General features: G+C 39.9%; 1 protein-coding gene across 3 annotated transcripts in view; it reads left to right on the forward strand.

Moving 5' to 3' along the window:
- The window catches only part of Dcaf1 (DDB1 and CUL4 associated factor 1), a 65,271-nt gene that overhangs the window by 13,513 nt on the left and 25,460 nt on the right, over positions 1 to 26,298 (forward strand). For all 3 annotated transcript variants that reach the window (XM_032910502.1, XM_032910503.1, XM_032910501.1), the window contains exons 7-13: positions 8,581 to 9,090; positions 9,406 to 9,507; positions 14,101 to 14,259; positions 16,661 to 16,840; positions 17,804 to 18,013; positions 21,034 to 21,203; positions 25,812 to 25,936. In XM_032910502.1, coding sequence (XP_032766393.1) covers positions 8,581 to 9,090; positions 9,406 to 9,507; positions 14,101 to 14,259; positions 16,661 to 16,840; positions 17,804 to 18,013; positions 21,034 to 21,203; positions 25,812 to 25,936 — 1,456 coding nt within the window. The remainder of the gene's footprint in view (positions 1 to 8,580; positions 9,091 to 9,405; positions 9,508 to 14,100; positions 14,260 to 16,660; positions 16,841 to 17,803; positions 18,014 to 21,033; positions 21,204 to 25,811; positions 25,937 to 26,298) is intronic.

A 26,298-nucleotide genomic window follows, 5' to 3' on the forward strand; every position in this document is an offset into this window, starting at 1 on the left:
CTTGTCAAGGAACGTGACATATAAACCATTCTTTTTGTCCTTTCTTCATTTCTCATATCTTCCCTTAACCTTTGTGTTTTGAAGATTTTGAAACATGTAGCGAAGTTGAAAGACTTTTAGCGACTGGTCGGATCTGTACTACTTGAATGGATTATTAATATTCAATTATTGTTGGTGAAATATTAATCCAATAATAACATGGATTATTTGCTAGATTCATTATTAGTTTACTCATTAAAATTACCTTCTATTTAGATACTTTTGTAAATTTTAAAAGAAATGCAATTCAGATTGAACTCCAGATGCAAACTCCTTCTGTTTATTTGAGACAGGGTCTCTCTCTGTATCTGTGTAGTTCGGGCTATCTTGGAACTTGCTTTGCATACTAGGCTGACCCTGAATTCAGAGATCCACCTCCCTCTGCCTCTGGAGTAGAGGGATTAAAGGCTTATGCTAGCACTGCCAGGCTTCAAACTCCTTATTTTTAATGTAGAACTGTAGTATCACTCTTTATTGCTTTGCTATTTTGTTTGTTTGTGGAAAAAAACTGTTTTAAAGAAATTTTATCTCTGGGTAGCCAGTGTTGACCTTAAATTCACTGTGTAGCCTAGGTTGGCTTAAGACTGCAGCAATCCTCCTTCAGCTTCCCAAGTGTTGGTGTTGCAGGTGTACACCACTGCACTCAAGTAAAGAAGAGTACCTACCACTCTTTAGTTTTGGCCCCAAACATAAGTACCTAAAAGGTTTGAAAAGGAAAACCTGGAAATTAGATTATGCAGTTGCTAGTGACATACAACGTATATTTGATAAGGTTTTGAAATCTTCAGCTTTGATTTTCGAAGACAATTAGAAAAAAAAAACAGGTCTGGTCTGGAGAGATGGCTCAGAGGCTAAGATCACCGACTGCTCTTCCAGAGGTCCTGAGTCCAGTTTCCAGCAACCACACTGTGGCTCACAACCATCTGTAATGGGTCTGATGCCCTCTTCTGGTGTGTCTGAAGACAGCTACAGTGTACTTATATATATTAAATAAATAAATAAATCTTTTAAAAAAAAAAAGGGTCTGCAACTATATTCAGCCTCCTGCCTTTTTAGGTGTGATGGATAGTCTAGTCTTCCTTGGCCCAAAAAGGTCAGTTATAAATGGTGTGTTTTGTATGCAAACCTTTTGGTTTGGGTTTTTTGGGGAAAAAAATACATATATTTTAAATGTGATTTTTTTAGCTATGGCTTGTTTCATCAAATTATAGAAATCAAATCAGCTTATATATCAGATCTTTACTATTTCCAGGTATTGAGCTAACTATGAATATTGAGTTTTCTTTATTTTTTTATTGTATATTTTTCATTTGCATTTCAAATGTTATTTCTTTTCTTGGTTCCCTGTCCATAAACCCCCTATCCCATCCCCCTTCCCCTTTTTCTATGAGGGTGTTCCCCTCCCCAACAACCCCACCTTCCCGCCTCCCCACCCTGACATTCCCCTACAGTGGAGAGGTCCAGCCTTGGCAGGATCAAGGGCTTCTCCTCCCATCCTCTGCTACATATGCAACTGGAGCCATGGGTCAGTCCATGTATAGTCTTTGGATGGTGGTTTAGTTCCTGGGAGCTCTGGTTGGTTGTTCTTATGGGGTTACAAACCCCTTCAGCTCCTTCAACCTTTTTTTCTAACTCCTCCAACGGGGACCCCATTCTCAGTTCAATGTTTTACTGCTAGCATTCGCCTCTGTATTGGTCATGCTCTGGCTAAGCCTCTCAGGAGATGGCTATATCAGGCTCCTGTCAGCATGCACTTCTTGGCTTCATCAATATTGTCTAATTTTGGTGGCTGTATATATTTGGACTGGATCCCCAGGTGGTACAGGCTCTGAATGGTCATTCCTTCAGTCTCTGCTCCAAACTTTGTCTCCATATCTCCTCCTATGAATATTTTTGTTCCCTCTTTTAAGAAGGACTGAAGCTTCCACATTTTGGTCATTTTTCTTCTTGAGCTTCATGTGGTCTGTGGATTGTATCTTGGGTAATTCGAGCTTTTGGGCTAACTTATCAGTGAGTTTGTATGATGTATGTTTTTTTGTGATTGGGTTACCTCACTCGGGATGATACTTTCTAATTCCATCCATTTGCCTATGAATTTCACGAAGTCATTGTTTTTGATAGCTAAGTACTCCATCGTGTAGATGTACCACATTTTCTGTATCCATTCCTCTGTTGAAGGGCGTCTGGGTTCTTTCCAGCTTCTGACTATTATAAATAAGGCTGCTATGAACATAATGGAGCATGTGTCTTTGTTGTATGTTGGAGCATCTTTTGGGTATATGCCCAAGAGAGGTATAACTGGGTCCTCAGGTGCTACAATGTGCAATTTTCTGAGGAACCTCCACACTGATACTCAGAGTGGTTGGGTGTACCAGCTTGCAATCAGTGGAGGAGTGTTCTCTTTCTCCACATCCTCACCAGCATCTGCTGTCACCTGAGTTTTTGATCTTAGACATTCTGTCTGGTGTGAAGTGGAATCTCAGGGTTGTTTTGATTTTCATTTTCCTGATGACTATAAGGATGTTGAACATTTCTTTAGGTACTTCTCAGCCATTCGATATTCTTCAGCTGAGAATTCTTTGTTTAGCTCTGTATCCCATTTTTTAATCGGTTATTTGGCTCTCTGGAGTCTAACTTCTTGAATTCTTTGTATAGAGTAATGGTATGCTGAATATTAGCCCTTTGTATATATAGAATATTAATATTAGATGTAGGATTGGTAAAGATCTTTTCCCAATCTGTTGGTTGCTGTTTTGTCCTTGCAGAAGCTTTGCAGTTTTATGAGGTCCCATTTGTCGATTCTTGATCTTAGAGCATAAGCCATTGGTGTTTTATTCAGGAAATTTTTCCCAGTGCCCATGTGTTCAAGCTCTTCCCCACTTTTTCTTTGATTAGTTTGAGTGTATCTCGTTTGCTGTGCAGGTCCTTGATCACTTGGACTTAAGCTTTGCACAGGGCGATACAAATGGGTTGATTTGAATTCTTCTACATGCTGACCTCCAGTTGAACCAGCACCATGTGTTGAAAATGCTATCTTTTTTCTATTGGATGGTTTTGGCTCCTTTGTCAAAGATCAAGTGACCATAGGTGTTTGGGTTAATTTCTGGGTCTTCAATTCTACTCCATTTATCTACCTGCCTGTCTCTGTACCAATACCATACAATTTTTTTTTTTTTTTTTAAATCACTATTGCTCTGTAATACTGCTTGAGGTCAGAAATGGGGATTCCCCTGGGAGTTCTTTTATTGTTGAGGATAATTTTTGCTATCCTGGGTTTTTTGTTCTTCAAGTGAATTTGCAGATTTCTCTTTCTAACTCTATGAAGAATTGAGTTGGAATTTTGAAGGGGATTACATTGAATCTGTAGATTGCTTTTGGCAAAATGGCCATTTTTACGATATTAATCCTGCCAATCCATGAGCATGGGAGGTCTTTCCATCTTCCGAGATCATCTTCAATTTCTTTCTTCAAAGACTTGAAGTTCTTGTCATACAGATCTTTCACTTAGTTAGTTAGATTCACACTGAGGTATTTTATGTTATTTGGGACATTGTAAAGGATGTCAGTAACCTAATTTCTTTCTCAGCCTGTTTATCCTTTGGGTAGAGGATGACTACTGATTTGTTTGAGTTAATTTTGTACCCAGCCACTTGACTGAAGTTGTTTATCAGGCTTAGTAGTTTTCTGGTGAAACTTTTGGGGTCAGTTAAGTATACTATCATGTTGTCTGCAATATATTGACCTCTTCTTTTCTAATTTTTATCTCTCTGACCTCCTTTTGTTGTCTGATTGCTCTGACTAGGACTTCAAGTACAATATTGAGTAAGTAGCAAGGGAGTGGGCAGCCCTTGTCCAGTCCCTGTTTTTCTTGGGATTGCTTCAAGTTTCTCTCCATTTAGTTTGCTGTTGGCTACTGGTTTGCTATATAGTGCTTTTATTATTAGGTATGGGCCTTGAATTCTTGACCTTTCCAAGACTTTTAAAGTGGTGTTGAAAATTTTGTCAAATACATTCTCAGCATCTAATGAAGTGATCATGTGGTTTTTATCTTTGAGTTTGTTTACATAGTGGATTACATTGATGGATATCCGTATATTGAACCATCCCTGCATCTTTGGGATGAAGCCTACTTGATCATGATGGATAATCGTTTTGATGTGCTCTTGGATTTGGTTTGCTAGAATTTTTTTTTTTTTTTTTGGTTCTTTTTTTCGGAGCTGGGGACCGAACCCAGGGCCTTGCGCTTCCTAGGCAAGCGCTCTACCACTGAGCTAAATCCCCAACCCCGGTTTGCTAGAATTTTATTGAGTAATTTTGCCTTGATATTCATAAGGGAAATTGGTCTGAAGTTCTATTACTTTGTTGGGTTTTTGTGTGGTTTAGGCATAAGCGTATTTGTGGTTTCACAGAAGGAGTTGGGTAGTGTTCCTTCTGTTTCTATTTTGTGGAATAGTTTGGACAGAATTGGTATGAGGTCTTCTATAAAGGTCTGATAGAATTCTGCACTAAACCCATCTGGTCCTGGGCTTTTTTTGGTTGGGAGACTTTTAATAACTGCTATTTTTTTTAGGAGTCATGGGACTGTTCAGATGGTTTATCTGATCCTGATTTACCTTTGGTACCTGGTATTTGTCTAGAAAATTGTCCATTTCATCCAAATTTTCCAGTTTTGTTGAATATAGGCTTTTGTAGTAGGATCTGATTTTTTTAATTTCCTCAAATTCTGTTGTTATGTCTCCCTTTTCATTTCTGATTTTGTTAGTTTGAATACTCTTTGTGCCCTCTGGTTAATCTGGCTAAGGGTTTGTCTATCTTGTTGATTTTTCTCAAAGAACCAGCTCCTGGTTTTGTATGGTTTTTTTTGTTTCCATTTGAGTTCAGCCCTGACTTTGATTATTTCCTGCCTTCTACTACTCTTGGGTGTATTTGCTTTTTTTTTGTTCTAGAGCTTTCAGGTGTGCTGTCAGGCTGCTAGTGTGTGTTCTCTCCAGTTTGTTTTTGGAGGCACTCAGAGCTATGAGTGTTCCTCTTAGCACGGCTTTCATTGTGTCCCATAAATTTGGGTATGTTATGCCTTCATTTTCATTAAATTCTAAAAAGTCTTTAATTTCTTTATTTCTTCCTTGACCAAGTTATCATTGAGTGGAACATTACTCAATTTCTATGTATATGTGGGCTTTCTGTTGTTTTTGTTATTGAAGACCAGCCTTAGTCCATGGTGATCTGATAGGATGCACGGGATTATTTCTTTCTTCTTGTATCTGTTGGGGTCTGGTTTTTTTTTTTTTTAAGATTTACTTATTTATTATATATAAGTACACTGTAGCTGTCTTCAGATACACCAGAAGAGGACATCAGATCTCTTTACAGATGGTTGTGAGCCACCATGTGGTTGCTGGGAATTAAACTCATAACCTCTGGAAGAGCAGTCGGGTGCTCTTAACCACTGAGCCATTTCTCCAGCCCTGTTGGGGTCTGTTTTGTGACCGATCATATGGTCAGTTTTGGAGAAGGTACAGTGAGGTGCTGAGAAGAAGGTATATTCTTTTGTTTTAGAATGAAATGTTCTATAAATATCTGTTAAGTCCATTTGGTTCATAATTTCTGTTAGTTTCTCTATGTCTTTGTTTAATTTCTGTTTCCATGATCTGTCCATTGATGAGAGTGGGGTGTTGAAATCTCCTATTATTGTGTGAGGTACAATGTGTGCTTTGAGCATTAGTAAGGTTTCTTTTATGTATGTAGGTGCCCTTGCATTTGGAGCATAGATATTTAGGATTGAGAGTTCATCTTGGTGGATTTTTCCTTTGATGAATATGAAGTGTCCTTCCTTATCTTTTTTGATAACTTTTGGTTGAAAGTAGATTTTATTTGATATTGGAATGGCTACTCAATGGCTACTGTTTCTTGGTACCATTTGCTTTCAATATTATAATGGCTACTCCAGCTTGTTTCTTGGGGGAGCATTTGCTTGGAAAATTGTTTTCCAGCCTTTTACTCTGAGGTAGTGTGTGTCTTTGTCTTTGAGGTGTGTTTCCTGTATTCAGCAAAATGCAGGGTCCTCTTTACATATCCAGTCTGTTAGACTATGTTTTTTTATTGGGGAATTGAGTCCATTGATGTTAAGAGATAATAAGAAATAGTGATTGTTGCTTCCTGTTATTTTTGTTGTTCGAGGTGTAATTATGTTTGTGTGTCTCTCTTCTTTTGGTGTTGTTGCAAAGGGATTACTTTCTTGCCTTTTCTAGAGTGTAGTTTCCCTCCTTGTGTTGGGGGTTTCTGTCTATTATCCTTTGTAGAGCTGGATTTGTAGAAAGATATTGTGTAAATTTGGTTTTGTCTTGGAATATCTTGGTTTCTCCATCTATGCTATTTGAGAGTTTTGCTGGATATAGTAGCCTGGACTGGCATTTGTGTTCTCTTAGGATCTGTATGACATCTGCCTAGGCTGGCTTTCATAGTGTCTGGTGATTAGTCTGGTATAATTCTAATAGGTCTGCCTTTATATGTTACTTGACCTTTTCCCCTTACTGCTTTTAAAATCTTTCTTAGTTTTGTGCATTTGGTCTTTGGACTATCATGTGAGGGGAGGAATTTCTCTTCTGGTCCAATCTATTTGGAGTTCTGTAGACTTCTTGTATGTTTATGGGCATCTCTATCTTTAGGTTAGGGAAATTTACTTCTATAATTTTGTTGAAGATATTTACTGGCCCTTTAAGTTAAAAATCTTTACTCTCTCCTATACCTATTATCCGTAGGTTTGATCTTCTCATTGTGTCCTAGATTTCCTGGCTGTTTTGTGCTAGGAGCTTTTTGCATTTTACATTATGTTTGATGGTTGTGTTGATGTTTTTCTTTTTTTTTTTTTTTTTTTTGGTTTTTTTTTCGAGCTGGGGACCCGAACCCAGGGCCTTTGCGCCTCCTAGGCAAGTTTACCACTGAGCTAAATCCCCAACCCCTTGTGTTGATGTTTTCTATGGTATCTTCTGCCCCTCAGATTCTCTCTTCTATCTCTTGTATTCTGTTGGTGATGCTTGCATCTATGACTCAAGATCTCTTCCCTAGGTTTTCTACTTCCAGGTAGAAACCTTGTCTCCCTTTGTGCTTTCTTTATTATTTCTGCTTCCATTTTTAATTCCTGGATGGTTTTGTCCATTTCCTTCACCTGTTTGGTTGTTTTCTTGTAATTCTTTAAGGGATTTTTGTGTTTCCTCTTTAAGGGATTTTACTTGTTTACGTTGTTGTCCTGTATTTCTTTAAGTGAGTTATTTATGTCCTTCTTAAAATCCTCCATTATCATCATAAAATGTGATTTAAAATCCAAATCTTGCTTTTCCAGTGTGTTTGGATATCCAGTGTTTGCTTTGGTGGGAGAACTGGGCTCTGATGATGCCGAGTAGTCTTTTTCTGTTGCTTAGGTTCCTGAGCTTGCCTTTCACCATTGGGTTGTCTCTGGTGTTAGCTTGTCTTGCTGTCTCTGAAAGAGGCTTGACCCTCCTGTGGGCCTGTGTGTCAGCACTCCTGTAGACCTGTTTTCTTTCAGTGGGATCTGGGAACAGAGAGCTCTGCTCTCAGGTGTGTAGGTGCTCCTCGTGACTGGCTTTCAACTCTCTGTGCAGTCAGAAACCTGAAGGGTCCTGCCCATGACTGCTCTTAGGTCCCTGTGCCCAGAGGGCACAGATGGCACTAAGTGATTTCCTCTGTGTTCTCAGGAGTGTCAGCACTTCTGAGGGTTCAGCCTTCTCCCTCACAGAATTGTGTCCTGAATTTCTTTAAGGGAGTTATTTATGTCCTTACAGTCCTCCATTGACATCATAAAAGGTGATTTTAAATCCAAATTTTGCTTTTCTATTGTGTTTGGATATCCAGTATTTGCTTTGGAGGGAGAACTGGGCTCTGATGATGCCAAGCAGTCTTGGTTTCTGTTGCTTAGGTTTCTGCGCTTGTCTGTCACCATCTCTAGTGTTAGCTTGTCTTGCTGTCTCTGAAAGTGGCTTGGCCCTCCTGTAGACCTGTTTTTTTTTTTCAGCTGGATCTGGGAACAGAGAGCTGCTCCTGGGTTTGTGTGTCCTGAAGCCTCCAGGCGGGTCACTTGGAGCAGAAGAGTTGATCTCACCTCTGCTCTCTGGTGTATCAGCGCTCCAGGTGACTGGCTTTCTGCTCTAGGCGCAGGCAGAAACCAGAAGGTTCCTGACTCTGACTGCTCCTGATAGTTCCTGTATCCAGAGGGCACTAGGCAGGTTCCTCTTAGGCCAGGAATGTGAGCAGAAGTGGCCGTCTCCCCTGAGCTGTCAGGACTGCTCACTCTTCTGAGAGTCTAGGTCTCTCCCACTATGGATTGGGTTTAGAGCTTGAGTTTTCTTTAATAGAAAGTAATGTAAATAGGCTGTTTGCAGTGGCATGTGCCTGCAAATCTTAGCATTTGAGAGGCAAGGCAGGAGTAAGATTTTACCTCATAAAGCAAACAAGAAAACTTATTTAATTAGAATCATGTAAACTAAAATTTAGAATAAATACTTTTTTTCAAATAATTGTTGCTAGGTGGCAATAGTGCTTAGAAGACTGAGGGAACTCCAGCTTCAAGAAGTGGCTTTGCGGCAGGACAACAAGCGTCCAAGTCCACGGAAGCTCTCTTCGGAACCCCTTCTGCCTCTGGATGAAGAAGCTGTGGATATGGACTATGGTGACATGGCAGTGGATGTTGTAGATGGAGAGCAAGAAGCTTCTAGAGATATGGAGATCTCCTTTCGTCTTGATTCAAGTCACAAGACCAGTAGTAGAGTGAACTCAGCAACTAAACCTGAGGAAGGAGGATTAAAGAAAAACAAGTCAGCAAAGCATGGTGACAGAGAGAACTTTAGGAAGGCCAAGCAGAAATTAGGCTTCTCATCTTCTGACCCAGATCGTGTGTTTGTTGAGCTGTCTAATAGCAGCTGGTCAGAAATGTCCCCCTGGGTAATCGGCACCAATTATACCCTCTATCCTATGACTCCTGCTATTGAGCAGAGACTTATTCTTCAGTATTTGACCCCTCTAGGAGAGTATCAGGAGGTAAGTTATTGGGATAACACACTGTTGGACATTTTGGGACTATTAAATTTACCTCTAGGGCATTTATGATTAGACCTTACTCCTCGACACAGTCCTAACTCTACTACAGAAAGGTCTTCATCTTAAATTAATAAGGTCTTATGCAGGTCACTCCTGATTAAGGTTTGTTTGGTCAAAGTGTATTCCTAGAAACCTGATATGTGAACATAGGAACATATTTTTAAGGGGATGTTTAATTTCTTTTGATAGTCTTCATAAAATACAGAGAATGTGAAAAAGCTACAATTTAAGACTTTTTTTTGGTCCTCATTTCAGTTACTTCCCATATTCATGCAACTTGGATCTCGAGAACTGATGATGTTTTATATTGATCTGAAACAGACTAATGACGTCCTGCTTACTTTTGAGGCACTCAAGGTAAAGTTCTCAAAAAGAGTAGGTCACCGAGTATTTTATTAGTACTGATGTTTATGAAACTTATGTGCAGTGCTGTTGGTATAGTAGTTCCAGTCTAACAATTGAAAGTAAAGTGTCTCTGATGAACTGGTTTCATTTATTTAGTTGATACTGGGTCTCAGTCTGTGGCCCAGGTTAGCATGGAGCTCATATCTAGATCTGGTTGGCCTTGAGCTTACACCATCCCTCACCTTCTTTGATAATGGGATTACATGTGTGAGCTAGTACATGCATGGCTTTAATTTTTCAAAATTTTTAGTTAATTTTAATTAAGTGAACCCATATGTCACTAGTGTCTTCTGTATCAAACAGAGTTTCATTCAGTCCCTAGACATTTTCAGTTTGGATGAAATCAAACAGAATTTGAGTAGTACGTGGGATGGTGTATGTGTATTGTCTATGTGTCTGTTTCTGTCAGTCTGTTTGCACTCAGTGGTTATACCATTAACAGTGTAATGGCATTGGAGGTCTGGGCTATCTATGTTTGGTGGTTCAGAAACGCTACATTCATTTACAACATCGATTTTGAAAAAGATGCAGTTGGAGAGTAGCTTTGGATGTTTACTTGCTCTCTTTGGAATTAAAATGGGTATAGTCATGCATCTGTTTCTATACAAAGGTGTGTGTGTGTGTGTGTGTGTGTGTGTGTGTGTGTGTGTGTGTGTGTGTGTGTGTACAGTGTATGAACAGAGAACAACTCAAAAAGAGAGATCCTTTTTTTTTTTTTTTTTGGAGCTGGGGACCGAACCCAGGGCCTTGCGCTTCCTAGGTAAGCGCTCTACCACTGAGCTAAATCCCCAGCCCAGAGAGATCCTTAAAAGCAAAATTGGAACTGGAACAATGGCTCAGCAGTTAAAACTACCAAGTTTGACCAGGTGGTGATGGTGGTGATGGTGGTGCTTCCCATTAATTGGGAAGCAGAGGCAGACGGATCTCTGAGTTCGATGCTAGCCTAGTCTACAATGAGTTCCAAGACAGCCGGGGTTACACAGAAAACTGTCTTGAAGAACCCAAACCAAATCAGACAATAACAAGTGTGGTTTTCAGCACCCGTAGTTGGCAGCTTATAACTGCTTTTAACTCCGGCTCCAGACTAAATGATGTCCTCCTTGGGTGCCCACATAATACCTTGAATACATATTTACTCTCTCATTTGCTCGAGTAAACACACATCCACATATACACCCACAGAAGCACCTACGAGTGCACCCACACACATACATGGATGCACAGATTCTGGGTGTGAGCTGGCTGGTGATGCATACCTTTAATCCCAGCTCTCAGGAGGCAAAGGTAGGTGGAACTCTGAGGCCAGCTCCGTCTATAGATGAAGGACAGCCAGGGCTACACAGAGAAACCCTGTCTTGGGGAGAAAGATCAGTGGATCTGTCTGTCTGTCTGTCTGTCTGTCTGTCTGTCTGTCTGTCTGTCTATCTATCTATCTAGTCTCTCTGTCTCTGGTTTTATTTTGTTCAAAAGGAAGATTCAAGTTCTGTAAGAGAAGGAACAGTTATTGAGTCCAATAGGAACAAAGTGGGTTAAAAGAAAATTGAGGCTGGGTATGCTAGTCATACTACTAATATTAGTACTCAGAAGGCAGAGGCAGACAAATTTCTTGAGTTTGAGGCCAGCCTGGTTTACATAGCAAAGTTCCAGGACCAGACGGTATTCAAAAAGAAAGGAAACAGACAGGATCTGCCCACATTGTGAGATGAAGTGGGTTTGTAGATGGTGAGGTCCCAAATAAAATTAGGTTTTTTTTTTTTTTTAAAGATTTATTCATTTATTATATATAAGTACACTGTAGCTGTCTTCAGACACACCAGAAGAGGGCATCGGATCTCTTTACAGATGGTTGTGAGCCACCATGTGGGTGCTGGGAATTGAACTCAGGACCTCTGGAAGAGCCAAAATTAGACCTCTCCAGCCCCAAAATTAGTTTTTTTTAAAAAAAAATTTATTTACTATTCTGTCTGCCTTCAAGTATGTCTGTAGGCCAGAAGATGACATCAGATCTCCTAACTATAGGTAGTTATGAGCCATCATGTGATTGCTGAGATTTGAACTCAGGATCTTTGGAATGTTCTTAATCTCTGAGCCATCTCTCCAGCCCTGAATTTAGGTTTCTTGATAAATATTAAGCCTGCTTATTGTGTTTATATACTTATTTTGTGATTGTTATGATATTGTCATGAGAAAACCATGTGGCCTAAGTTCCTGGAAGCAGATACCTAGTTTAGGTGCTTCTTGAGGCATGAATTGGGTGGAAGAATGGTAGAGGCATGTTTGACAAAAAAGGATAAGGAAGGAAGGAAGGCATTTGAGTTTTATGTAAGTTTTATGTCAAGGTGTTGAGAACTTCTAGAGGGTATACCTATTAATGACGCCCTTGACCTTACCCTCCAAGTCTGTAATTACAAGTCTGTATTCTCTTCTAGAAACAGGAGGGGGAGCTCTAGTTCTCCTGAGGCCCTGTGTTCAGAAATAGGAAGAACCTCACACTTTTGTTGTATTCTGTGTTCTTAAAATTACACAGATCATTCCCCTCTGAGAGGCTGTAGGAATTGAACAGGAAATAAAACTTAAAAGTTAAAAATTTAGTGGGTATGGTAGTTTTTTCTTACAATCTCAGCTCTGGGAGGCAGGGACAGGGTTCAAGACAGCATCTAGGGCCACTGAGATGTCTGGCAGGTTAAGATATGTGTTGCCAAGCCTGATGACTTAAGTTTGATCTCTGGGAATCACATGTTGGACGGAGAGAACCAGTTCCTGTAGTTTATACTTCGACCTTTACACATAACACCACAACCAGTCACATGATAAGTAAATATAATGAAATATCTAAAATTTTGAAGTTTTAATATTTTGAAATGCATTCTGATATATCCAAATCCTACCACTTTTGATACTTTGCTCAAGGTTGTTTTTTGGGAGTCTAATTCCGGCATCTGTGAGGTGGAGGCCAGCTTGGGACACATAATGAAACCTTGTTCTAAAAAGTTTTTTTTATTTTGGGGGCTATATTGAAAATAAAAAGAAAAGAAAACATTTTGGATTTTATAAAGTCAGTTAGTAAACTTGGATTAGAACACTGAGGTGATTATATATGAAAAATTAAATTGGGAAGGTTAGCAAAAGTCATGCACTAATAAAATGATTGTAAAATTGTGCCATTGTTTAGAGCCATGGTTATCACCCTTTGTGTCTGTAGGGTACTGGGAAAACCTAGGCCTTGAGAATGCTGTGCACTCCTCTACTAGGAACCTGCATCCTTCAGCTCTTTTTTCCACTTTTGAGATAGGCTCACATGAAGTCCCTAGGGTGGCCATGTGGTGTGGCTCTTCTGTCTTAGCCTACTAAATTGGTGAGATTAGGCTAGCACTGCTACATGCAGTTTACTTTTGTTTATTTGACTTTTTTTTTAAATGGAAGATGCAGCAATAGTCAACTAATGCTATTCACATTAACCTGGCAGTGGTGGATGTGAACATTCTTCGCTGCCTACCCCAGTGTTCTGGGTTCCTGAATGAAAGGCATAGGCATGCACCCTTATAGTTTAATATACCTTAAGCAGCTCAATGGCTGGACCACTCCCAACCTTCATGCAGGTAGCCCACTCCCTATATTCCTGAATTATTACTTAGTAAAACCTATATTCCGTCCTGACTACGCCCTCCTGGGCCACGATGCCCAACTCTTACATGTTGGCTGTGTCTCTATCCTGTATTTTTCAGGCCTGCTCTTTATTCTTTTCCTGCATGGCTGTTCTAACTTCTTCTCCTCTTGGTCTCTTTGCCCTCAAATCCTAAAGTCCCACCTGTCTCCTTGCCCAGCCATTGGCCACCAATAACTTTATTTACCAATCAGAATCAACTGGGGGTAGGGACCCTCAGCATCTTACATGTAGATTCTTGTGTAATTCTGGGAACCCAGTTAACTTGTCATACTAAATCCACAATAGAAGAGTTTATTTAGCTTACAGTTTGAAGGGATAAAACAGTCCATCACATAGGGAAGACAAGGCAAGGCATGGCAATAGGTAGCTCCATGGTAGCAGGAATATATAGTTGGAATTTTTTATCTCCCCACATCTGCAAAAGAAGAAGTAAAACTTAAAAACAAAAAACCCCAAACCAGGTTTATTGTTTGACTGCATACCATACAATGGTAGGCAGTAACAAGAATACCACAGGTGGCCACATTTCTTGTTTTCAATCTGCATATTAATTAACCTTTGGTTTGCCGAGGGTGTAGCTCATTGGTGCAGGTCATGTTTAGCAAGGCCCTGGGTTCTATTCCTATTCTTCCTCTATGCCGTGACAGTCTTTGAAAGATGAACATGTTTTATGTTAGGAAGGAAAGAGGAATGTTGTAGAGTTTTAAATTCTTTTCACTTTTATTCCTTTTTCCTATTTATTTTCCCTTTATTCTAGCTTTTCTTTTGGGAGACGCTGATTTTCTACTCAGTGACTCTTTATAGCAGCTTACTATTACGTTAAGAGATTTGTGATAGTTGTTGATTTTTCTACTGTAACGTGTGTCCTTATTGTTTAGCACCTAGCATCTCTCCTGCTCCATAACAAATTTGCCACAGAATTTGTTGCACATGGTGGAGTACAGAAATTACTGGAAATTCCTCGTCCTTCTATGGCTGCAACTGGTGTGTCCATGTGCTTGTATTACCTGTCCTACAACCAGGATGCTATGGAAAGAGTAAGTCTAGTCCATCCAGGTGAAGAGTTGGGATTTGATGGGGATCATCAGTTTAAACAGCACATTCACAGAACAATGTTTGGATAAGATGAGTAGTTGAAAAGATGAAATTCTTATGAAAGACATGTGACTGTGTAGTCTTCATAAAGTAACCTAAAATGTACAATTGTTTAGAAAATTTCGGATTCTACTGAGTAAGTGCAAGACAGATGTTCTACAAGCTTTATTTGCTTTCTGTGACTTTGTGGCATTATTATTAGTAGCCGGGCACTTTCCATCCATCTCTCAGTAGAGCTGTATTATATTTTTAAGGCAATTAACTGTAAAAACAGGTGGTGTTTATATGTGTTAAATAATTTGCGATGGATCATAACTAATTCCAGTTGTTATCATTCTTAGTTTGAGTCTTTTGTTTTTTCATTAAGTCTGCCATGTTCATGATCATCTTTTTAAAAAGTGAGTGGGTTGTATATTTGAAAAGTGATGGTTCCCCTGGGGTTTTCTTTTTTTTTTTTTTTTTTTTTTTTTCTTTGTTATTTTTTTTTTTTTTTTTTTATTAACTTGAATATTTCTTATATACATTTCGAGTGTTATTCCCTTTCCCGGTTTCTGGGCAACATCCCTTCCTCCCCCCTTCCTTATGGGTGTTCCCTCCCCACCTCCCCCCATTGCCGCCTCCCCCATAGTCTAGTTCACTGGGGTTCAGTCTTAGCAGGACCCAGGGCTTCCCTTCCACTGGTGCTCTTACTAGATATTCATTGTTACCTATGAGGTCAGAGTCCAGGGTCAGTCCATGTATAGTCTTTAGGTAGTGGCTTAGTCCCTGGAAGCTCTGGTTGCTTGGCACCCCTGGGGTTTTCTTAGAGAGGGCTTATTATTTCTGAATCACATTTTGTATAATATATGACTCTGTGTGTGTGTGTGTGTGTGTGTGTGTGTGTGTGTAAATATGTGTAAAACCATGGCTGTCCTGACTCACCTGAGGCCTAAGAGGACATCCTCAAATTCAGAAATTCAGAGATTCTCCTGTCTCTGCCTCCCAAGATTTACTTATTTATTTTATGTATACAAGTACACCGTAGCTGTCTTCAGACACACCAGAAGAGGGCATCAGATCCCATTACAGATGGTTGTGAGCCACCATGTGGTTGCTGGGAATTGAACTCGACCTCTGGAAGAGCAGTCAGGGCTCTTAACCACTGAGCCATCTCTCCAGCCCAGCATATTACTTCTTTTTTTTTTTTTTTTTTTTTTTTTGTTTTTTTTCCGAGCTGGGGACCTAATCCAGGGCCTTATGCCTTCCTAGGCAAGCGCCTACCACTGAGCTAAATCCCCAACCCCAGCATATTACTTCTTAAGCTGATGATTGTTTTGAGTGTTGTCTTTGTTCATTTCTTAAGATAAATCTAGTTAAAATTTACTTTTTGTGAATAATAAGCTGTTTATATGCACAAAGTTAATTATGGCTAAAAGAGAGAGAAACGTACCAAACAAACGTTTCTAGGGAATGCTTTATGATTGATTAAGCGAATGCGAAGCATGCATATGAGTCAGTGCTCACACACACAACACTTGTAGACTTGGTATCAGTAATAGGCTCAGAGCCCCTCCACCCTCCCAGTTTTTTCTTTCTTCCTTGATAGGGTTTCTCTGTGTAGTCCTGGTGGCTGTCCTGGAACTTGCTTTAATTATAGACCAGGCTGTCCTTGAATTCAGAGATCCACCTGCCTCGCTTTCTGAGTACTAGGATTAAAGGCCTGTGTCACGATTGCCTAACAACTCAGCCACTTTTAAGAATGTCCTTGCTGGGTGTGGTGACTTAATCATTTAATCCTTGTACTTGGGAGGCAGAAACAGGTGGATCTCTGTGAGTCTGGACCTCATAGTGAGTTCCAGGTCAGCTAGGGCTACCAAGTGAGACTGTATCTCAAAAGAGAAGAAAAGTCCTTAACTTTTTTTTTTTTTTTTCTTTTTTTTTTTTTTGGAGCTGGGGACTGAACCCAGGGCCTTGCGCTTGCTAGGCAAGCGCTCTACCACTGAGCTAAATCCACAACCCCTTAACTTCTTAACTTCCATGAGCCGCTTTATAATTGTTTAGCAAGATTTACTACTTAGTATATAGATACTAATATAGTATATAAATTTATATAGTATATAAATACTTAGTAGATAAATGCTCAGTATATAGAGTTATTTAAAAGCATTAAATGTATGTAATTTTTGGTTCTAAGTAAGTAAATGTAGGTAGGTCATTTTTAGGTTTGGAACACATTTTCTAGAATTGACTTAGAGTGATCACTGTATTCTGTAAACATTTGTATCTACAATGAATTTTTCATTCCTTCTCAAAGATACCTTTGCCCCAGATGTTAAAAGATATTTATATTTTATTTTTTTGCAGGTTTGCATGCATCCTCACAATGTTCTATCTGATGTGGTGAACTATACCCTATGGTTAATGGAATGTTCTCATGCTTCAGGATGTTGCCATGCGACTATGTTTTTCTCAATTTGCTTCTCATTCCGGGCTGTCTTGGAGCTGTTTGACCGTTATGACGGTCTTCGTCGGCTGGTGAATTTGGTGAGTTTCTTCCATTGGCTCTTCAGTTAGCTGTAGGGATCCTACTTGTTTAGGTTATTCCAAAAGACATTTTGTAGAAGAAAGGAAATTTCTTTTTGGTTATTTGCATATAGGTCTCATGTAGCCCCATCTGGTGTTAACTGGGTAGCCAACGATGACTTTGAACTACTGCCTCTCCTGCCTGCAGTTCCCAGTGCAGGGATCGCAGGTACACCGCCCCCAGCTGGGAGAACATCTCTGATGGCAGTTTTGGGTGGTCTGTGTATACATTGTTTTCTTCTTTATGAGTTTTTATCTCCTCTGGTCTTTTGATGCTGAGCATTGAACCCAGGACCTTTCGCACATTCACTGTTCCACTGAGCTGCAGCACTCTGCCCCGTCCTCTTGCCTGTGTCTTTGGTGGTTGGAGAATTTATCATGCCATTGTAGAGTCCCCTCCCACCCCCAAATTTTGACATAATAATTTTGTAGGAGAGTTGTTGTGTTAATCTTAATTTATCTCTTACCTTTTTGAAATTGTGTCAATTTTTCTTGCTCCTGTTTCCCAAGTGCTGGGAGCTGGAATCCAGTGTGGGCTACCACACAATGTACCTGGTTCATTTTGATGTTTTCAAATGGCAACAATTTTAGGCTGTTGTAGCTTTCTTTTCTCTTTCATTTTGATTTTTAAGAGTTTGTCTGTAGCTCAATTTAGCCTTGAATTTCCTATGTAGATTGTTTGGCATGGAAATTAATGCTTTCTTGCTCAGCTTCTCAAGTGCTGGACTGCAAGGAAATGCCCCCTTCTCTGAATATATTTTAATATAATTTATACTGTTTGTTCCATGTGACCGTTAGCATGTTGTACTTGGATATACGTTGGTATGTCAGTACTGTTGAGCAGAAACATTTACCAAAGTCTTATCTTTTTATTTTCTGTGTTCTTTCCCCCTCCTTTGTGATCTCATACTTGTTTACTAATAGATCAGTACTTTGGAGATTTTAAATTTGGAAGACCAGGGTGCACTTTTGAGTGATGATGAAATATTTGCTAGTCGCCAAACAGGAAAACATACCTGCATGGCTCTGCGCAAGTATTTTGAGGCTCACCTGGCCATTAAATTGGAACAAGTCAAACAGTCACTTCAGAGGACTGAGGGTGGTATTCTTGTTCACCCCCAGCCTCCATACAAGGTAAGAGGGTAGTAATTTATTCATGTGTTTAATTTTATTTTGAGTATGATGACATCACTCCTGTGATGAACACCATTACCAAAGCAGCTTGGGAGAAGAGGGTTTATTTGGCTATGCTTCCATCTGACTGTTCGTCATTGTAGGACATCAGGAACCCGGAGGTACCAGCTGATGCAGAGGCCATGGAGGGATGCTGTTTACTGACTTAAGCTAGGGATTGGTTCATGGGCTGAGATTCTCTTTTGCCACAATCTGATGTAGTTTTTCATTTGTTTTAGAATTCTTCCACTTGAATAAATCAAACATGTGGTATGTTTCTTACCTGTTTCATGTCTGGAAACACCATGACTGACTGGCCAGTACTAAAGGTCTATGAGTCCTGCCACCATAAAATCACTTTGCCTTTGCTGTCCATTACAGGTCAATCCATTATGGACTTTACTTTGTCTATGCTGCTCATTACAATAATCATTAGCTCCTCGCCTTTGGCAATAAGGTAATGCCACCTGGCCCTGCTACTCTGAGGTCCAGTTAAACCCATTGGATTCAGTTCATCCAGCCTAGCAGCAGTATCTCCAACCCTATTGCCTGGCGTAAGGAAGGGTGACAGTAGAGCTCTACAGATGGGCTGGTGCCCCTCTCACAGTTTTGTGTCTTACAGGATTAGTGATAGGCCTGTCTTCTGGCCTTCCCATTGTGTGAAGGATTAGGTTTTAGATAAGCCTTGAGAATCTGTGAATTCAGAGTTCCCAGTCTCAGTAGGATCCTCCCACAAATCTCTATTCCAAGTTAGACAGTCCCATTCTTTACCAGTTAATGCTCTTACTTTAACACCCTCAGAGCCTGGGACTTGAATTTTTTTCTTTAGTTCAGCCAATCTAATATGAAGGCTTTTGTTTGATTTTATACAACTTAGGCTCTTTGGCTGCTGGAGAGAAGATTCTCTTTCAGGGCACCTAGAACTCTATAGCCTGTTCATGTCCATCTGGAACTGATTATTATCACTGAGTTAATTGTTTGTCCTGCACTATATTCTGAAGTGCTGAAGTTGGTTAATTTTAACACTGAGCTCAGTCCTATCCTTTGTTAATTTATTCAGAGATGCTAGGAGCAACAAAGCAGCACCATCATTTTCCTTACATTTTCCAGAAAGTGTCAGATGTTTTTATTCCACCAGGGTTGCTCTGTGTAGCCCTGGCTGTCCTGGAACTCACAAAGATTCACCTCCTCTGCTTCCAGAGTGCTGAGCTGAAAGGTGTGCACCACCACCAGCTCGTTTCAAGTTTTATATCCAGAGTCACCAAATCCATTACCTCCCACAATCGGTGAATCAGGATAATCAAATGCTTTTGCCTCCTTAAGTTTGTAAAATACCATGGTCTGTCTCTCCAAGCTTTCAGGAGAGGCTTTAGTAACTTGAGGGGATTCAATAACTGTAGATGTTAACAAATTGGAAAACCTGTTCCAGATAATTAAAAAGTTGATTCTTACATTTCCTTGCTGTAGAACCATTTCTGATACCAAAATCTGTGTTCTGGGTTTTCTAGAAGAACATAGAGTGAAAACATATTCATACCCTCTCTGTCTGGGGATTTATTAGAATGGCTTACAGGCTGTGGTCCAGTTAGTTCAACAGTGTCTGTCTACCAACAGAAGGTCCCAGATTCCAGTAGTTGTCCAGTTCATGAGGCTGGATGCCTCAGCTGGTCTTCACTATATGACAGAAGTAGGTTGTAATGACAGTGAAGGAAGCAAGCAGGTAGAGCAAAAGCTTCCATTTTCCATGTCCTTTATATAGAGGACAGGAGGATATAGGATATATAGTATATAGGCTCAGGATGAAATGTGGATTTTACCCCTTCAAAAGATCTGGATTAATGATATATCTTCTTATCCTAAAAAATCCAGATTAAAAGTGGGTCTTCCTACTTCAAATGAGTTAATTAAAAAAAAAAAAAAATCTCGGGGTTGGGGATTTAGCTCAGTGGTAGAGCGCCCTGGGTTCGGTCCCCAGCTCCGAAAAAAAGAAAAAAAAATCTCATAGGTGTGCCCAGCTGATTTGGTTTTAGTTAGTTCCAGATGTAGTTAAGTTGACAACTGAGAACAGCTACCACACAGGGTCTTTATTATGTAGATCAGGCAGGCCTAGAACTCATAGAGCACTATGTGCTTCTGCCTCCCAAGTGTTAGGATTAAAGGCATATACTACATGCTTAGCTAACTTTTTTGTGTGTGTGTGTGTGTGTGTGTGTGTGTGTGTGTGAGAGAGAGAGAGAGAGAGAGAGAGAGAGACAGACAGAGACAGAGAGAAAGAGAGACATTGATCAAAACCATGCTCTTATATTTGCCAGGTAAGTGTTAATAAAACTATATCCTGACTCCAGATGCAGTCTTATAAGTTAGTATGACTTGCAGTAGATCTGAAACTTTCTTGGAGACAAGTCTGTAGGAGATATATATATATATATACACACACACATCATTTCTGCATTTTTACCTGCCCTGTACAATTGAAAGTGGAGGGAATAGATGAATTTCAAGGACCTTTTTTGTTTCCACTTGTGAGTCATTACTTGTCCCGCACACTAGAACTAAAGGATGGATTGAGTTGTGAGTAAAACCACTTGCTTTTGTGGAAAGTACTAAGCACTGCTGAATTTCTTTTTGGAAAGGATGTTTCCATATATATCTTGCTCTGTGTCAGTTTGGAACTTACTTGATAGGTTTAGGATCAAGATTAGTGTTTGCATGTTTCAAAATCACAAGCTGCAGAGATATCTGTTTAGTGGTGCTACTTTCTCTTTTTTTTTTTTTTTCTTTTTTTCCGGAGCTGGGGACCGAACCCAGGGCCTTGCGCTTCCTAGGCAAGCGCTCTACCACTGAGCTAAATCCCCAACCCCGGTGCTACTTTCTCTTAACCTTCATAAATATGCACAAATTAACCTTTCAGATTTTTGGTAGGCATTTAGTAAGTAGATGATACAATTATGTGTCATAATTATATACACTTCTTCTTATAGGCATGCTCATATACTCATGAGCAGATTGTGGAAATGATGGAGTTTTTGATAGAATATGGCCCAGCTCAGCTATATTGGGAACCTGCTGAAGTCTTCCTCAAGCTTTCCTGTGTGCAGCTCTTACTGCAGCTTATTTCCATCGCCTGCAATTGGAAGACCTATTATGCAAGGTAGGACTAAAGGTTTCCCCTGAAGTTCCTAAGACATAATACATGACATGTAGTGCATGATTAACAAGCTGCTGTCGGATTGAAGTTTTATATTTGACACCGAGAAGGAAGTAGCTTAAGTATGAAAGTGATTTTTAATTTCTTATTATTTAACTTGTTTTTTTTAAATGTTGTGTGTGTAGTTGTATAAGCTTATGTGCCTCACGTGCAGGTTCTGGAGGAGCTGAAGAGGTCATCAGGTAACCTAGAATTTAGAGTCAGATGGTTGTGAGGTACTGTGTGGGTGCTGGGATTTGAACCCCTGTCCTCTAGAAGAACAGCCAGTGCTCTTTGCCCTTAATCTATTAATTCAAACCTCTTATTTAACTGTTATATATTTGAGACATCTCACTACATAGTCCTGAGTCCTCATTGAACACTTTGAGGGTTACAAATAAGGCTGTATGCCATGATACCCAGTTATAAAGTGATTTTTTTTTTTTTTTAAATTCTTTACTTGTTTATATATAGAGTGTGTGTGTAAGTCAGAAGTCCTCTCACAGGTGTTGCTTATCTCCTTTCACAGTGTGAGTTCCAGGGATCAAACAGTCGGGTTGGTGGCAAGTTATTATATCTGCTCATCTATCTCCCTTGCCTCCAAAGTGTGACTTTTGTTTTAAACATTTCTATACCTCCGTCCTTCCCTCTTTCTCTCCCTCCCTTCCTCCCTTCTATCTATCTTATCTATCAGTCTGTTTATTTATTTGTGTGGGTACATATTTGTCAAGGTGAATATTTGGAAGCAGGGATGTTTGTTCTCTCCCTCCCTCTTCTCTATCCTTTCCTCATTCATTTCTACTTCATCCTCCACTCCCATTCCTCCTTCCCCCTTTTAAAGAGTTAGGCCCAGTTCTTTTTAAACTTGAAATCCTTCTGCTTCAGCCTTTCTCCCAATGCTAAGAATCATAGGCAGAATCTGTCCCCATAACTGAGTCTTAAACTTTTTTTTTTTTTGAGACAGGGTCTGGCTGTGCTGGAGTCTAGGAAGGCCTCAAACTCAGAGTTGCCTGCTTCTGCCTTTAAGACAGTGAAGGAAATGAAAGGGATCATGGAGTATTATCTCTGGGTGTGGTATACTTTTAATCCCAGTCCTTGGTCTGCAGAGTGTGTTGGAGAAATGTTCAGTCCTAATCTGTGGTTTCTGCTCTGCCTTTAACCATTTAGTTTCAGGAATAAAGACACATACAACCTTTATATTTATACTAAGCCTTAATCATCACAAGAGCTGAGCAGGTATGTATCCTCTATGCTATTATGTCTGTTCCCCAGCCAGTAATCCCATTATATAATTTGTCATGTTTCACTTGGGCTGCTCTTAACTCCAATTAGCCAACCCAAGTGGCCATTATTTTATAACTCATCTAACTCATGGTAGCTTTCTCTTCCCTCTTCCACCTCCTCCTCCTCCTCTGTTGCTTGCAACCCCAACCAAGATCCTTGGGGGCAGGTATAAGAAAGCACAGATTGAACACAGATTCTGGGAGTCAGGCAAGTGGCAAAAGCAGACTGGTTTAATGCAGGAACTTCGGCAAAACTTTATACTCCCTCCCAGCATTTCACTAGCTCTCAAGTAGCCAGATGTGCCACTGTCTCTCCCTCATTCACTCGCTCCGTCACCTGATTCTGTGGCAGTGGTCTCTAGCCACACCCACAGATTCTAGGTAGGCTCACAGTTCCTGCAAATAATGTTAATGCTCCTTCCTCCTCTTCATTCTCTTCCCCCTCCTTTTCTTTTCTCCTCCTCCTCCTCTTCCTCTTCTTCCCTTCCTCCTCCTCCTCCTCCTCCTCCTCCTCCTCCTCTTCTTCTTCCCTTCCTCCTCCTCTCCTGTCTCTGTCTGCCTAACTATTGGCTGTCAGCATCTTTATTTATCAATCAGAAATAACTTCTGGGCAAAGTTACATAGTGTCACTTGGGTCTACCTGTGGACTCTGGTTTCTAGGGCAGTCAGGTCTTGGGAGCCATACTTCGCATTACAATACAAAGCAATACAGAGGGAGTTCCAGGACAGCCAAGGCTACAATAGAGAAACCCTTGAAACTGTCTAAGAATTGCTAAAGAATGGTAGCCCTGACTCAAATAATACGAAAAAGCAAAGAACATTTATTAGCTGAATTTTCTGCATGCATTTGGGAATGGAGGCACCTACAGGGCTCACAGGCCCAGCCTTTATTGTTAGGGGAATTCCAGGGAGGGGTATGCATCTTTTTACCTTGCTCGGTTAGCTCTATCTCTAGGTCTAATTCTCCAATCGGTGAGCTCTTGGGCAACTTCCCCAAGGGATTGCTGATTCATTTTAGCCACCTAGTCTTACTTCAGGCCAGATAACAAGGTCTTCTCTCATTGGCTGTCAGTGGATGTGATTTGATGACCACAGGTTCTCTGGATCCAGGCTCTCATTTCAGGGAAACAGAAATTTAGACCTAGTCTCTCAAACTGCCAGTTTGCAGCCTGTCATGATGTCAGCCTGGCACTGGCTAGCTGGATCCTCTTACCCTGTCACCAACCAAAGGGTGGGTGGGTGGGCTGTTTGAGAGAATATCTTGTTTGCTAAATTCAGATATACTAAGTCAAATAGGTTTCTTTTGGACTAGCTATTCTCAAACTTTCTGGCCTTAGAACTCTTGACCATATTAGATTAGAGACAGGCAGGACTGCGGAGAGAAACAAACCCGTTTCAAAAAAACTAAACAAAAAAGGAATTATACACTACCCAAAAAAATTGTTTTGTGTTATAATTATTAGTGTTTTTTATACTAGAAATTAAAATATATAAGTATATTGGAGTCCTTTGTACATGCTACCACTGAGGTACATACATATCTGGCTTTTGGTTTTTTTCCTTCATTTTAATTGTTTATGTATATGGATATTTAGTTTGCATCTATGTTTGTGTACATGTGTGCAGTGCACATGGAAGCCAGAAAAGGACATTGGGTCCTCTAGAGATGGAGTTATAAGATGCTATGTATATGCTTGGAATCAAACCTGGGTGCTCTGAAAGAGCAGCCAGTGCTCTTAACCTCTGAGTCATTTCTCAGCCCTTACCTGTTATTTTTTTTGAAACAGGGCCCTATTATATATAATTAAAGACTCGGAACTACCTATTATGCCCAGGTTAGCCTTGGCTTAGAATCTTTCTGCTTTGCCTCTGAGTAATGAAATTATAGGCATATAATACTATTTCCAGCTATGTTAGTCTTTTTACAATTTGCTTTTTCACATTAATATTTAAAATGCTGTATTTTTGTACTGTAGTTTAGTCATGATTGCTGTTTGAGGTTGTGTGTAGAACGCAGGTTATAGCATATCTTCACTTTCACTTTTACTAGATGTTGCAAAGGTGTAAATGTGATTGCAAAGTGATAATAGTTTCCCACCTTCTTATAAATGTTTGGTACTTTGTATAGTTTTGTGTCCTATATTTTCTCTTTCATTTAGTCGTATTTTGAACTTTTTCCTGTGAAATATAATTTTTTTTAATATTTTAAAAATAATTGTCAGCAGTTACAGGGTAGTATGCCCCAATTGACTTTTGGAATATTTAGATTTTAAGTTTTTAGATTAGTGATTCTCAACTGATAACTTCTAAGTACTCTAAAATCAGAAAGAAATGAAATTTGAAGTGATTTTGGTCCAGAGCATTTGGATCATGAATTTTAGGGGATACACAAACACTTGTTTCTCCCTCTTCATTATTTTCTTTTGCTCACAGGGTCTCTTTACATAGCCCTGGCTGTTCTGGAGCTCACTCTATAGATGAGAGTAACTTCAAACTAACAGAGATCCGCCTGCCTCTGCCTCCTAAATGCTGGGATTAAAAGTGTTGCTCACTGTGCCTGGCTCTAAATATGTTTAAAAACAAGAAGGTAGGGAGCTGGAGAGGTGGCTCAGTGGTTAAGAGTACTGACTGCTCTTCCAGAGGTCCCGAGTTCAAATCCCAGCAACCACATGGTGGCTCACAACCATCTGTAATGGGATCTGATGCCCTCTTCTGGTACTGGTATACATAAAATAAATATTTTTTAAAATATTATTTAAAAAAAGAAAAAGAAAAATTCCTGTTTTGGGCAAGTGATTTGGTTCAGTGGGAAAAGAAATTGCCTCCAAGCCTGGTGACCTGTTTTGATCTCTGGAATCAACATGATGGAAGGAGACTATGGCAAATATACTAGTAAGTAAATGTAATCAACCACCATTTCTTAGCTCCAGATTTTTTTTTTTTTAATTTTTTTTTTTTTTTTTTTTGATTTCCTGAGATGTGGTTTTTCTGTCGCCCTGGCTGTCTGTAACTCATTCTGTAATCCAGGCTGGTGACATATACACAGAGATCCTCCTGCCTCTGCCTCTGCCTCTGCCTTCCAAGTTCTGGAATCAAAGGTGTGTGCCACCACTGTCTGACTTCCAGATTATTTTTAAGAGTATCCAGCATATTCTCACAGTTTTAAATATTTAAAAAAAAATAGAACTGTTTAAATGGCTTCAACCTGTCATATATTTGTTTTTTTTTAATTTATTTATTTATTTTTGCTATTGTAGTTCCTTGTTGACCAATTCTTCTTTCTATTTAGGAATGACACTGTGCGCTTTGCTTTGGATGTCCTGGCTATTCTCACTGTGGTGCCAAAAATCCAGCTCCAGTTGGCAGAGTCAGTGGATGTACTGGACGAGGCTGGCTCTACTGTCTCCACTGTAGGTGGGTTGCACCTTGTTACTGTGCTGGTTTTTGTGAATATACAAGTATATGCATGTGTGTGAAGGCCAGAGGACAACATGAGCTGTCATTCTTCAGACATCAACCGTTTTTCTTGATGATACCTGGAACTTACCAAGTCTGCTAGGCTGGTTCGTCATTGATCATGGGCTTTCTTCTTCTTCCCCAGTATTAGGATACAAACATGCATCACCATGCATAGATTGACTGAACTGGCTTTTTTCTTTTTCTCTCTTTCTGGTTGGTTTTAGGGTTCAAACTTCAGTCCTGTGGTGGCCAGGCAGATAATTTACAGACTAAACTATCTGTCAGTTGTACCTTGCCATTGCCGTTGTTGTGTGGTA

The sequence above is a fragment of the Rattus rattus genome, chromosome 8 (genome assembly GCF_011064425.1).
Source record: "Rattus rattus isolate New Zealand chromosome 8, Rrattus_CSIRO_v1, whole genome shotgun sequence".
Taxonomy (NCBI): Eukaryota; Metazoa; Chordata; class Mammalia; order Rodentia; family Muridae; genus Rattus; species Rattus rattus.